The following is a 14,269-nucleotide window of genomic DNA, read 5'->3' as shown; positions in this document are numbered from 1 at the left end:
TTAGGATCCTAACTATAGTCTGAAAAATCTCTTCACTTCCTACTGTAGAGGGAGAGTTGAAAGATACTAATATGAGTCTTAAGATGCCAGGGAAGTGTCACGAGTTACTGCTGTTGTGGATAGCTTTCTACTGTGCAAGTTGCTAATTTGGATATAGAATATCTTTTGAATACACTTATTTATGTTATTAATAGTGTCTTCTGGAACACACCTTGCTTCTGTGAAACTGAGAGCATGGTCGTGTAATCTGAGGAAGCTAAACTTGCTTTTCAAGACGGAAAATGAAACTGTCACTTACTGCAGAAAGTCTTTATCGCTCTTTTGTTGTAATGCTTTGCAGTCCGAGGAGAGATTCTGACCTTGAAAGTTTAGGTTTTGGGAGACAGTCGTACTTATCTGAACTCTTTGTTCTTGACCTGTTCGTCGCTTTCTGTGTACTTACGCAAGTCCTTTCGCATTTCATAGTTCAGTACCTGGCAGTACTGAATGAATAATACTGGCAAGGTATATCTATAATAAGCGACACACTAGACCTCGTTATGCAGTAGGCAGGCTGTAATTATATAGCATTCCTCCCTCCCTGGTTGAGACAAGCGTTCCTTGATTTATTTTTTTTTTTTCAGTGATACAAAATAATTCAGTGCTTCATTTAGTTATCTATGTGGATTGTTCTTTGGTGGCAGCAGGTCAATGTATTCTGGATGTTGTCATAGGAAAGCCAAGGGTTTTGGCAGTTGTGAAAGAGGCTTGTAGGGGAAATGAGCACCTGAGAGATCAGCATTGGTGATATTACGTTTTTCATTTAGGAAACAATAGATACTGCTTAGTCATCTTTTTGAATTGTTAGTTTAATATTTTGATTTCCACCCCTCCCACCGCTCCAAGTACACACTTTCAACATCATTTACTTGAAATGAGATCATTTTATGGCTAGCTATTTCAGTTAGTAGCTTAGGTCACTGCATTTTACCTCGTGCTTTTTACCTCATGCATTTATCTTGAACCATTTCATTGAGTTTAATGAGAGTTTTCAAAGTGAAGAACAATTGCTTTGTCTGATGAATATAATCTTTGCTAATGGTTATTTCTTTCTGAGAGTAATAAAGAATAAATGCCCAGAATGTGTAACTGCTTCCTCAAGGTTTTCTCTCATTGGGTTGAAATCGCAGCCAACTTGGTTACGTGAAAAAAATAGGCAGCATCTGTTTTGTGTTCTGATTTGCCTTTATAGTTTTGTCAGTTGTTACGGGGATGGGAAGTTGTAATGATTCATGAATCAATTGATCACACAAACAAGAAAAATGCTAATTAAATGACCCCTCCAACCCTTGCACTAATATCAGAACAAAATGGAACAAAGTAAGGGAACTCTTAAGTTCCTGTGGAGAGGGACTTTGTCTTCTTATACATTTGCAAAATGCTTGTAAAAGCAAACGTATTTCATGTTCAGGAAACGTCTGCTTAAAGGGTACTAAAGACAGGCTCAGTTGACCATTGTTAGTGGGAGGTTGCTGGAAGCCAGACCAGCTATAAAACTGCACATTGTGTACATTTTGCCTCCTTTGCATCTGGTGTTACTTAGTTTGGAAACTGGAAATGTTTGAGACAATTGAAATAATCCTATTGTTATTTCTATGACTGTAGTGCCTTGTGCAAGTCAGCCTTCATGAATCTAACATAAAGCCCTGGCTTGTTCAGAATATTTTGTTCACATTCTAGAATGTGCTACTTTCAATAGAAAGATTTTTTTTTTTAATCAAAATGCATCGTAAAATTATTTCTGTGTCTCCTGCGTTACAGATGTGCTAAAAATGGATATACATCTAGATGGTATCATCTTTCCTGCGGGGAACACTTCTGCAATGAATGTTTTGACCACTATTACCGAAGGTAGATTTGCCAATTAAGTTTTCGCCTTTTCAGTGCTTATTAAAATTTGGCAGGTGTTACAACTGTTGAAACATCATATACATAAACATAATACAAAGACTTGTCCCCTGTGCTCACTTCATTCAAAGCGAGGCTTAAATATTGGTGCTGAAATTGCAGGTGTTTTATGGACATCGACTTCAACACAGCAGCATGAACAAAACTGGTTACTTTAGGCAGCCTGGCTTGTGTGTACTGTTATTCTGAAGCTTTTGTCTTCTTTAGAACAACATCAGAGAATTTTAAATTATGAGAACAGTTTTAAGTAAATCTGTTGTCCTTTATAAAACAAATCCGGTTTACTATGTCAGTTCAGGGGACCTTGCTTCTCTGTAACATCAAATCAGTGAGCAGATCTAACTCTTGCGGTTCAGTGACTGTGAAGGCTCTGGTCAGGCTCACAGAGTGCTTTCAGCACCAAGCTCCTTCCCATTTGAGTGGGAGTTGAGTCCAGCTCTACTAAGATTTTTGGGTGCTTATGTGCTCAGCAGTACCTGTGACTCAGTCCAGGCCTTAGACAGCGGGAAGCGTGCTCATGATCAAGAGGATATAGAGGTCGGGATGCAATTTACTGCTGTCGGAAGAACCATGACTTTCTCTTTTCTTAATAGGAAAAATATAGGACTCTCTACAGCCTTATTTCTCTGCCCTTATATAAAACGTTTAATTTTAGAATAGCTGCTGTTGCTTGAAATGAACTAGATATTCAATTTTCTGACTGCTTGCTGTTTTCTTTTCTTTTTCTTCTTAGCCATAAAGATGGTTATGAGAAATACACTGCCTGGAAAAGGATTTGGACAAGTAATGGTAAAAGTGAGCCCAGTCCAAAAGCCTTCATGGCTGATCAACAGCTTCCTTACTGGGTAAGATGGAGGGTGGTTTATTTAATAGGGAATATATCAATGCAATGTTCTGATGTGAGTTTCTGATATTGGATGTTCAAGCAGCAGGTCAGCTGACTTTTGGGGGAGGCTCTAGCATTAGAGGACTGTGGAAAAGCTCACGATAATAGTTCTGATCAGCTCCTCCATTGCTGGAGATCTCCACACCCCACAAAGAGCAACCGTCTGTTGCTTTTCAGTGAAGTAGCAGCTGTGTGAAGTTCAGGTGGAGTAAGACTTGGCAGGGAAAAGGGAGCACACTAGCTATCGGAAAGTATGAGTGTGAAAGACTTCCAAACCAGACTTTCTATTTCCCTGGTAAAGAAAGAGAAGAAGAGAGACTGGAACGGAAGGAAGTTTGTTGTTGGGTTTTTGTTGTTGTTTTTGAAGTGGTAAACAATGTGTTTTTGCAGTAATGCTTGCAAAACCTGCTGAAGACCATAATAACTGGGTGTTGAATTAATTTTGGGATTAGGTTCTGTGGAGAAATTCAGTCTTACAGGAGATGGGCACAAGGTTTATGTATACCGAATGTCTTACTTATGACCTGAGGATTACATGAGAATGAATTTAACAATTGTATTTGACAACTTCCTCACATCTCCCTGCTTTCTAATTGGTTGCGCTTCATTAATCTTATCTGTAATCACACAGCAACAAGTAAAAACATGTTTGTTTTTTGACTTGTAGGTGCAGTGCACAAAGCCAGACTGTGGTAAATGGCGTCAGCTGACAAAGGAAATCCAGCTGACACCACAAATAGCAAAAACCTACAGATGTGGTATGAAACTGAACAATTCCACCAAGGTAACACACAAGAGGTTTGCTCGTATTGAAAACTAATAACAAGCTGATGTTTCTTGTTTGCAGACAGTAATTTCTTCTTGTTTGTTGCTTAACGTTTCTAATGTCAAAATGACTGTCCGATGGCCTGGAGAGCTGCATGGTGACGGACCTACACGCTGTTTGGACGTTTTGTTTCCTGAGTGGAAATGTTAAAAAACAAGTATCTGGAATGTCTTTGGCAGCACAATCAATTATAAAATCCTTCATTCTGAAGCTATGGGAAGATTATCAGCATGTACAAAATAGACATACACCAAAATGTTTATTTTGGTTTTGTTCAGCCATACCTTGTTATTGAGGAAGGCATTTGAAAAGCTCCATGGGCTTTTATTAATTTCTAGCAAGTCTGTCATGGGGCTTTACATGAAAACTTTCAGCTTTGGCATGAAGGTAACTCCTGACATTTGAAAGAGGCCTTATAGTGCTATAGAATCTATAGGGTTAAAAGTGTAATATGAAAACACCGACCATATGAAAATCAGAAGGGTCAGCATTTAATCTTGAAACTTTGTGATAAAGATACTCTTAAAATAAATTACTTTTTTTTTAATAGTCTAAACTGGAAGAGTCTCTCAGGAAAATGTGGAATATTTCCAGAATTTTTCTATAAAATTCCTTCCCCCCCTCCATTTGTTTCAGTGTTCTGCTCCATTTCATGGAATAGAATATATATTTTAATGTCTGATCAGTAGAAACAAATGAGAAACATTTTCTGGGGTCATCTCCACTACAGAAGGCTAATATTAACACACTTCTGGTTTGTTTTTTAAGTTTAAAGAATTATGCCACTGAGAAGTTACTTTGTTTTATATTTAATTTTTGTTGTACAGCTGAAGAATAGCTCTGATACCGTTCACTTTTCTTTCAGACCGAGGGCTCAGACCAGTGTTCCATGCCTGAGGACTTGGTGAGTAGTGGCTGTTCCTCCTCATTTGTCCTAGAATATGAAAGCAATCTTAAAGCACGGTATATTTCTTTCATTTTCTTGGTCCTTTGGCCAGTTATGGTGGTATTTATGCATTTTGCTCAGGAAACTGTCAGACGCTATTTGCAACAGAGCCTAGGGCCTTCTGCTTTCTCATCTCTTTCCTCTTTTCCCTTACCGTACCAATTAGCTTTCGGGTGGTTTGTGGTGTCTTTGAGCTGTGGCCTGTGATGCAAGGTCTACTCCTAATTCTCACTTTTGTTCCGTCAAAACAGTATTCAGTTGCCAGCTTTCAAGTAAAATTCCCCATCCTAAAATTTCCCTGTCTTTTAGGTGGTTTCTATCTTTAGTCAAGCTAGTCTCTTCTTTTTGAAGACTGCGGGAGAACATCAAAACATGTTCTCTCTCCTCTCCCTCATAATACAAAACTAGACTTGATGTATGTTGGTGTTTCAATGGGTTTATGCTCATGTCACCCTGCAGGTCAGATTTAGTGTCATCTGATGTACAATAAGCCAATGTTGACAAGTGTACCTGAGGTACCTCTATCCCAGGAAACACATTCAAGCTTATTGTTGACTCTTGTAGAAGCTCTGTGGTTTTGTTTCCTTAATGCATGTTTGATTTGTAAATTAAGGCTGAATCATTGGTGTTTGTTAGGGTCTTAGAAGGTCTTTCATGGGGATAGTAGAATCTAAATTAAACTGATCAGCTACCATAGAGTTTTCTAAGTTCAGATTCCTGGATGCATAAACAACTGTAAATGTTTTATAAAGGGTCTGATAAGGCATAGGTGTGTTGTCATGGCATGTTTCATCTGCTTTCCACGTGGGTGTGGAGTTCGTGAAGTTTCAGCTCCGTTTCTGAGGAAGAGAGTAATGCTACAGGTTTTCTGTGTCAGGCTGAGGAAGGGGAAAGAGGGAGAGAAAATGTCTTTATGACTTGCACTTCTGAGATTGGTACTGCTAGTGCTTTTTGGTCTCAGTTTTGGAGGGAGGGGGGGAATTGGTTCATTTTCCAACGTTTTCGAAGTACTGACGTGTTCTCTTCTCCCCTCTTTCCTTCACTTCTCCGCTTGGCCAGAGAGTGGCTGAAGTTTCACACCATTGGTGGTACTCCATGCTCATACTCCCTCCTTTGCTGAAAGACAGTGTGGCAGCTCCCTTTCTAGCTGCATATTATCCAGACTGCGTGGGCATGAGTCCATCCTGTACCAGCACTAATCGGTTACCTGGTGAATCCAACCTTGTGAAGTTAGAGCACTTAAAGAGCGTGCCTAATTTGACTGGTAAGGGCCATCTGCAGGGCTCTGTTGCTTAAATAGGTGTGATAAACTTTGTCTTATAACTGAGTTTATAAGGCACATAATGCTCCTGATTCAGAAATACTGTTTCTGTTCTCAGCACTAATACACACCCTCTGTGTGACTGCTTCTGTACTACCTTGATGCAGTTTACTCATTTGTAAGATAAAGGTAATACATTTCATATGGCTTTTCTTTAGGGAGTAAGCACAGACTGCATAGGCTTCTTGTTTACCACCTGTCATTTTTTACAGAAATGGGAAATCAACATGCAGGTACTTCAAGATTGTTTGCGTTCTTAATGAAATCAAGATTTATCCAAACCAAACACAATTCTGCTAGTTTTGATATTGTGGTTCTCTGGGGCTTTGGAGGAAGGGATTTGATTTCTTAAGGCACTAAGATTTTGTTTAGGTTATTTTTCTTTGCTAACGACAGCTGAGACTGACAGCCTGGGAGTGCCGATCTGCAGAATAGGTCAGGTATGGAGAAAGGTAATTCAGGATTCTCATAATCATTTCGGAGAGAGTGCTTTGAGGAAAGTTAAGCTTCTATGTCATCTTAAGAGGCTTTGTTCTCCTTAGGTGCTGAAAATGAATCTGTTCATCTATTCAGCAGGTATTTATCTGCTTAACAAACAGAAAACTTCAGTACAGAGCTACCAATACTGCACGTGGAAGATGACTACTTTTAGTTGCTATCCACTCTGGGCAGTATTGGGAGTTGAAGATGAAAGGGGTTCAGAGGACTCCACGAGCCTGTACAGTGATGATAGACCTTAGACTTGAGTTTAGATCCTGTTCCTTGTTGGACTCATCGTGGCATCTGAGGGCACGTACTGTTTCTCTGACAAAACTTAAGCTCTGATAGGTCCAAGACATCTATCAGTTAGCAGGACAAAAATTAATACTGCATAGCCTAGAGGGTAGGAGCGGGGAGAGCAAGATAAATGAAATAATTCTGAAGGTGGCTAGAGGCTGGAAAGCTTCGTTACTTGTTTATCTGTGTGAGGTCAATGGATCGCCTTAGAGGGAAAAGGATGCGATGAAGACACGATGGAATATGACTAGTTCTTGGTATGTCTTTATTCAGTTGCAGGCATGAACAAGTATTTCCAGCCTTTTTACCAGCCCAATGAATGTGGAAAAGCACTTTGTGTGAGGCCAGATGTCATGGAACTGGATGAGCTCTATGAGTTCCCAGAATATTCACGAGACCCTACCATGTACTTGGCTTTGAGAAACCTGATTTTGGCTCTGTGGTACACAAACTGCAAGGTAAGAGATGCTACTAGTTAATTTGTTTGTTTACAAATATTAACTACTTTTTTGGGATGTGGACTGTCTTCTTAGGGATTGGACTCTTTTCTTAGATGTCTCACTATGTACCAGCAAGATTGCTCCCATCCTTTTGAAAATACATTCTGAGGTTGGCTAGTTTTTTGCTTTTTGTTGGGGTTTTCTTTTTGAGTTTTAATGCCTAGCAGCTTCTTTTGCAGTAAAATACAAAAGCTTTAGAAGTATTAAAACTCTACTGATGCCCAGCTATTAACTTTTAAAGGGACGCTTGAACATTTCTGAACAGCATTTGTGGGTGCTTTATGAGGGTTTGGTTTTTTTATGACTCTTGGATGGCAAAGCGATTGTCTTTTTACTTATGCTAACTCTATGACAACTGCCTTCAGTGGAATTGCTGGAATTTCATGTACTGAAGCTTTCAGTAACTGATGTCTGTATCTATATGAAGGTTTTGGATATTAATCTATTTTTTATTTGGAATGCCATTTTGGAACGGATTTTACTGGAACGTCACTGTGAGTGTGGCCAGCAGGTAGATTAATTTTGCAATGAGGGATGCATTTCAATACCATTCGTGTACTACTGGAGCACACCATGGAGTTTGCAAGAGGATCTTGTAGACTCATTTCCTTTTATTCCATGTTAATCTATCCTAATAAATTGTTACCTTACTGTGTAAGCTGGCTAACAAGAAACTTCCACAAAACTTGCTTTTAAAATGCTCTCAGAAACCCGATTCATTATTAATTTTTGCCATCTGGTTTACAGCTTAAATATAATGTAAGTGCATGAAAAAAATTGAATATTAGATAATCAACACCTTCTGTTCTTTGTTTCTCCTTTGCAGGAGGCTCTTACCCCTCAAAAATGTATTCATCATATCATTGTTCGGGGGCTTGTGCGTATTCGCTGTGTACAGGAAATGGAGAGGATACTTTATTTTATGACAAGAAAAGGGCTAATTAATACAGGGATTTTGTCAGTCAGTCCTGACCAGTATCTTCTTCCTAAAGAATACCACAATGTAAGTTGCTGTAATAATCCCTATGTTATTAGTGCCATAAAACTACATGGCACATCTCTCATTTTTTTGGTTCTGGATTTTTGGCTCATTACCTGTGATTCCAACCATTTATGTAAAAATTACATCTAAAAGCAAACATATCGCATCTTTTTCATGGTTCTCATCTGCCTTCAGTGGTTATGGACACTGCAGACATGGGACTCGTCCCAGCAAGGTTTTTGTTCCCACTAAAATCTGTGGAATTCAGTCCTAGGGATTTGTGCTTACTATGAGCTTTTCAGATGGGTGGGAACTGTGTGAAAAATACACAGTACACTTTGGTTCTTCTCATGGCTTAATCCTGTAATACACCCCTCCTTCCATAAGTGAGGAAGCTCCTATTCCATACTGGTTTGCAAGAACTACGATTAAAGGGTACATAATTATTGCTAGCAATTTGCTTGAGAGCACACAGAAACTTCCCAAATTAATGTATTCTGTAATGGAATATCTCCTAGAAATTGTAAGATGATTTATGTTTGGAAAATGTATTTGTATATGTTTTTAATTTATAAAATAATTTTTACTGGTCAAACCAATTTGTGATTGAAATAATTACAAGGTAAGTGTGTTTTCTGTCTGACAACTTCAGTTTAGATTTCGTTACTTGACTGATAACTTCAGCTGCTTCTGTTAAAAGCAATCAAGATATCTGGCTTTAAAGTGCTTAAAAATTGTAACTAATTTCAAAGCTACAGTTGATCTTTTCTTAAGTGCACTATCACCTTTAAAAGTTAACACTGATTGCTTTAGAGGACAAGACTTCGGAAACCTACAGGTATTTTTAACTTTAGCAAGAACAAAAATAAGTGTGCGATTACAATTTCTATTTTATTTCTAACTATTTTTATTTATTTCAATATTTTTTTATTTTTTAGAAATCTGTGATTATTGTTGGGGCTGGTTCGGCAGGATTAGCAGCAGCCCGGCAACTGCACAACTTTGGAATTAAGGTAAGAAACTCTAGAGTACATCACAGTCCATCAGTAAAAATCAGACTTCCTCTGCTTTGCAAGTGTACTTCATCAAAACTAAAAAAAAATCACGTTCTATTTACAAACATTTATGTGTAGGGCATCCTGATTAATTTGTAAAATCTGGGGATTTATTGAGTAAATCTGCTGTTTAAAAACACCATTTATTTGTATCTAAAATTCAACAAAGCATGCAGTGAATATTTTACATAGGCTTGCGTTGGGAGGATAGGGGAGACATGGATATTCGTGTCCAAATAATGGGACTGTAGATGATGCTGGCTGTTTAAATGAGGTGAAATAGTCTTTCCTTTGTGTCCTTTACTGTACTTACTTGTTGCTTATTAAAAACAAGCAAACCACATGTATTTCCCTTTTCCCTCATATGGTTCATCACTGACAATGTGATCTCACAATATTTACACGTTGACATAATTTTACACATCAGAATATTCTTATGAAAATCTATGGGACTCTTTACACATGAAGTGTTTGCAGAGCTGATCTTTAAGGAAATGAATAAGCGTTTGACTTTCCAGATTTATATGTTTATATGTTCGTATATGTATATATTTATATGAAAACCTGAATCCTATAGCACCAGTATTCATTCTTTGGTTGCTGAATAGCCAACTGCAGCGCTACCTTTTTGTACATCAAGTCCTGTAGAAAGCTATGCTGCAGTAAAATACATAAATATCAACTGGCAAGACCTTTCTCTAATATATATTCATATATTAAAATATATGTATGTATATATGGACACATACTGTTGCCTTCTACTGTTCTGGAGAGATGGAGTTGCTCTAAAAAGACTTTCTCTAAGAATAAAAAGATAATATAAGTAAGGGTAAACATAGTCAGTCAGACATCCATCTAGTCCAGCATCCTGTGTCTGTCTCTCACAAGTAGTGGATGCTGAAGAAGGTATGTATGAATGGTGGAAATACATAAGCATGGGGTTTTCTTGGAATGCCCTAGGAATAAATTTCTCTGAAAGGTGTATGGACTTCCTCCGATGGACGTTGTGCCTAGATAGTTGTGTTTAATAGCCTTTAGCATGCCTTAAACTCCAATTTTGAGACTTCCTGAGTAGGTCTTTAGCATTTTTAAAAAGAAGGCTTATTTCTGTTAGAGTTGTTTCTTAAAGAAACAGTTATTTTATATGTGTATATCCCAAAGGGTAACCTTTAAAAGACAATTTAAATGCATAAATTAACTATATCCACAAATGAAAATAAAGTGTTAAGATTGTTAGCATTGCTGAATTGCTTGGGTTTTTTTTTTTTTGTTTTGTTTCTCCCTTTGCTCTGGAGGTGAACAGATACATTTCATATAATCAATCTTAAAATTTACTAAGCTGCATTGTGTCATAGGTCATTGTCTTAGAAGCTAAAGACAGAATTGGTGGCCGAGTGTGGGACGATAAGACATTCAAAGGAGTCACTGTTGGAAGAGGTGCACAAATCGTCAATGGATGTGTCAACAACCCAATGGCACTAATGTGTGAGCAAGTGGGTTCCCTGCAGTGGTCCTGCATTATCACTAGTGAAAAACTGTAATTTAAGCCAGGTTCGGGTGGCTGGGTAAGGGTGGGAGTCCTTTTTCATGACATGATCAAAACACTGTTCTGTATTATAAATAAACTCTGTGTTGCTGTTATATCTTTGATAACAGCTGGGGACAGAGAAGGGCTATAGAATGTTTTCGGGCACATTATGTAAAGAAAAATAAGGCGGCTCCAGCTTCAGAACCAGAGGAAACCACTTTTTTCCCTGTTTTCTGGAGATAGTAATGTGAAAGGTTCCTGGCAGACTTCCTCAGAGCTGAGAAAGGCTTTACTGTGGGAGGCTATTGCTATGTTGTTGTAATACATAGTTCTATGACCAACTTGCTTTTGCTCAGCCTCTCTATTTCTAGTTCAATTCCACACAAGTTAAGGTGAATATGTGTAACAACTACTGATGCAAACACTGCGGTTTGATGATGTTTGTTGTTGTTGGGTGGGTTTTGTTTTGTTTGGAAGCTGAATTTCTCCAAGTGGAACTTGAGTATGGATTTTGTTCAGAGAGGCACGCAAATCTAGGCCAGGCCATGCTGTTTTAACTGTTTAGTGCTCTATAGTGTCATGAATAATTTTTTTTTTAAATCATGATTTAGCTATGAGGTAAAGAGCAATGACTTCTGAATACACATTGGGTGCCCATCCCTTTGTGGTTATTTGATGTCAACTTTCATTCAAAGTACAACTGTATCTTGAGAAGAGATCTGCAAGTGGTAACCAATAGCCTAGAGAGATGTGAGGATATGTGAAAAACCCTGGAGCGCAGCCTAAGTAACAAGGAAGAAGTTAGCACTATATTTGTGCTATTTTCTCTAGACTGACTCTGTAGAACATAAAAATGTCTTTATTCTGACTTAACCTCTGTTGTGTGTTTGACACAAGTTGGACAAGCACAGAAGATACTAGGTTTAATTCCAAATAATTTATTTCTTTGCTGGTTTGTTAATGAAATTGGCAGTTACTGGCAAGCAACGTCCTGTCCCTGAATGCAGGGAACTGTTTGGGCATCAGGCACCAGAAAGTTGTAGGAAAGAACTGATTTTAATGGTGATTTACAGAATAAGGTGAGGTAGAAATGAAGAGACTGGTTCATCGTGTTTGATTACCAGACCCAACATCTCTGTACTAGTCCCTGGCCTGGCAGGAAAGTTGGAGATGAGATTTTTGAGAATCCCTGATAAAGAAAAGGATGGAAGAGTGGGGAACAACAGTTTGTGGACAGTTAACGGATAGAAGGGTGGTTGGTATTCCAGTTTTAGGAGGATGAGAGTTTGAATTAATCTGACTAATTACTTAAAGTCCTGGATGTTTGTTAAGTGGCATCACTTAAATCTGAGGGATTCACCTTACTTTAAACAAGTTTGAGCAGGCTAGGCACTGTAGTTTTTCTATACTTAAAAAGCAATAAAATGTCTTTTTCTTAAGCTTGGCATTAAAATGCACAAACTAGGGGAGAAATGTGACTTGATCCAGGAAGGTGGAAGGATAACAGATCCCACTATTGATAAACGTATGGACTTTCATTTCAATGCCATCCTAGATGTCGTCTCTGAGTGGAGAAAAGATAAAACCCAACATCAAGATGTTCCTCTTGGTGGTAAGTGGGAGATGTACTGCAAAGTAAAGATGTTGGCTGTGCTCATGGCATTTTATGTTAAATAGGCTTTTACACTGGGCATTTTTACAATGGCTTTATGGAGATCAAAGGGAGATTGACTGTCATATACACATAGACCAAAATGTCACTTGTAACTTTTTAGGAAGCCTAATTTGAAGTCTTTTTTAATACTGTATGACTTCTGATGTAGTGTCTTGTTTTCATGAGGTACCTTTTTCAGTATAACTAGTGGAACTAGCAGTTCAAAAGATTTGCTTCTTCCTGAAGCACGGCTTAGCTAGACATAACTCCTTATACTTTTTGACTAATCTGTCTAAAAAAGAGCCTGATCAAAGCTGCCTGTTGGCAAGAACAGTCCCATCTCCATTGGTGATGTCTCCCACCACACTTACAACATGCAAGCATATTCAACAACAAAAAACAAACTTGCTCAGAAATGTTTGCCTCCCATATCTTCTCAGCGTGGATTCTGTAAGGCAGAATTAGTAACTCCTATGTTCTTCATTGAAGAAATTTCTCAGCTTTTTTGGTTTTGTAAAAATTAAGCAGGATTTATCTGTAAGTATTCTGTATTATCTTCAAGTATATTTTCCTTGAAATATCTTCAACTGTGTATTGATGATCACTGAACAATTAATTTCTCTCCTTTGAGACTAAATGGCTAGCCCAGCTGTGCTGCTGCACAGTGTGTTTCTTTTTTTTTTTCTTTTAAATCATTTTCACCTCTTTTTTTCCTGAAGAAGTATTTTTCCTTTTTGAAGATGATGATTTTACTAGGGAAACCTATGATTAAACAACAAAGTTGTATTTTATCATCATAAAGATCTTGTGGGTTTTTTTCTATGAGAAGAAAAACATCTTAGTGCAACTTAGTAATAAGCTTGAAAATCTCATGATCCAGAGAATAGCATATTGAAATGCAGTAGGACTTCTGACGAATCGTGATATATTCTTATTTTAAACATGTTCTTTCACAGAAAAAATACAGGAGATCTATAAAGCCTTTATCCAGGAATCCGGTATCCAGTTCAGTGAGCTGGAAGAAAAAGTATTACAGTTCCATCTCAGTAATTTGGAGTATGCCTGTGGCAGCAATCTCTCTCAGGTGAGTTTTGACAGCTGTGTCCTGAAGTGCTTGAGCTTCATAGAAAATAGTGTTGGAAGTAACACTGAGAAGTCATCCATCCCATGGCTCCAAAGGAAAAATCAGCTATCCCTAAACTGTTCCTATATCCCTAACCTGTTCTTTAAAAGCATTGAGACACAGACTCAGGCGCTGCCTTAGGTCATCTGATGGGAGTTCATGACATGCTTCCAGCAACATCCTCTTTAACGTAGAAGTTCAGAGTAGATGGTGGAATAGGGCATTTTGCTGAGGTGCTGGGTGGTAGGATTCACAGGAGAGTTGCTCTTCCTCAGATGTTATGTGTGACTTCTGCTTCTCAGTTCTGTGTTTAAAAACTGAGGTATTTCTCTACCTTGCTAAGTATCTTGAATAAATGCATTTAACTTCTGAAGTGTTCCAACACCCTGACGGTGGACCCCAGTTCACCACTCCTAGGTATTCTGTTGACTATGTGATACTTGGCTTTCCTTGCAACTTCAGTTTTAACCAAGCAGGTTCAGGAAATATCGAAGTATGAAGTTGTTTGCAGTACATTATTTACTCCATCCTGTTGCTTGGGTTAAAGATGTTTAGGGCCAATTGTACTATGGTAATGGGACAGCTGATTGATATGTGCAGATGCACAAATCTGATCCGAACTGAGAAGCACACAAGAACATAAAAATCTGCAAGACACTACTATACCCGGGTATAGCAGTGGAAAATATTTGGTATGTCACCCTTTCACACTTCATGAGCACCC

The 14,269-nt window shown here is 38.2% G+C and overlaps 1 protein-coding gene across 2 annotated transcripts in view; it reads left to right on the top strand.

The window, feature by feature from the left end:
• KDM1B (lysine demethylase 1B) overlaps positions 1 to 14,269 on the top strand; it is a 29,270-nt gene that overhangs the window by 4,613 nt on the left and 10,388 nt on the right. For both annotated transcript variants that reach the window (XM_075083933.1, XM_075083934.1), the window contains 11 exons: positions 1,801 to 1,890; positions 2,681 to 2,792; positions 3,501 to 3,617; positions 4,525 to 4,563; positions 5,665 to 5,869; positions 6,977 to 7,161; positions 8,030 to 8,206; positions 9,124 to 9,198; positions 10,596 to 10,733; positions 12,209 to 12,380; positions 13,379 to 13,506. In XM_075083933.1, the coding sequence (XP_074940034.1) occupies positions 1,801 to 1,890; positions 2,681 to 2,792; positions 3,501 to 3,617; positions 4,525 to 4,563; positions 5,665 to 5,869; positions 6,977 to 7,161; positions 8,030 to 8,206; positions 9,124 to 9,198; positions 10,596 to 10,733; positions 12,209 to 12,380; positions 13,379 to 13,506 (1,438 nt within the window). The remainder of the gene's footprint in view (positions 1 to 1,800; positions 1,891 to 2,680; positions 2,793 to 3,500; positions 3,618 to 4,524; positions 4,564 to 5,664; positions 5,870 to 6,976; positions 7,162 to 8,029; positions 8,207 to 9,123; positions 9,199 to 10,595; positions 10,734 to 12,208; positions 12,381 to 13,378; positions 13,507 to 14,269) is intronic.

Source organism: Phalacrocorax aristotelis, chromosome 2 (assembly GCF_949628215.1).
Source record: "Phalacrocorax aristotelis chromosome 2, bGulAri2.1, whole genome shotgun sequence".
NCBI lineage: Eukaryota > Metazoa > Chordata > Aves > Suliformes > Phalacrocoracidae > Phalacrocorax > Phalacrocorax aristotelis.
Note: the sequence above shows the minus strand (reverse complement) of the source record. Positions and strands in the feature narration are given on the sequence as shown.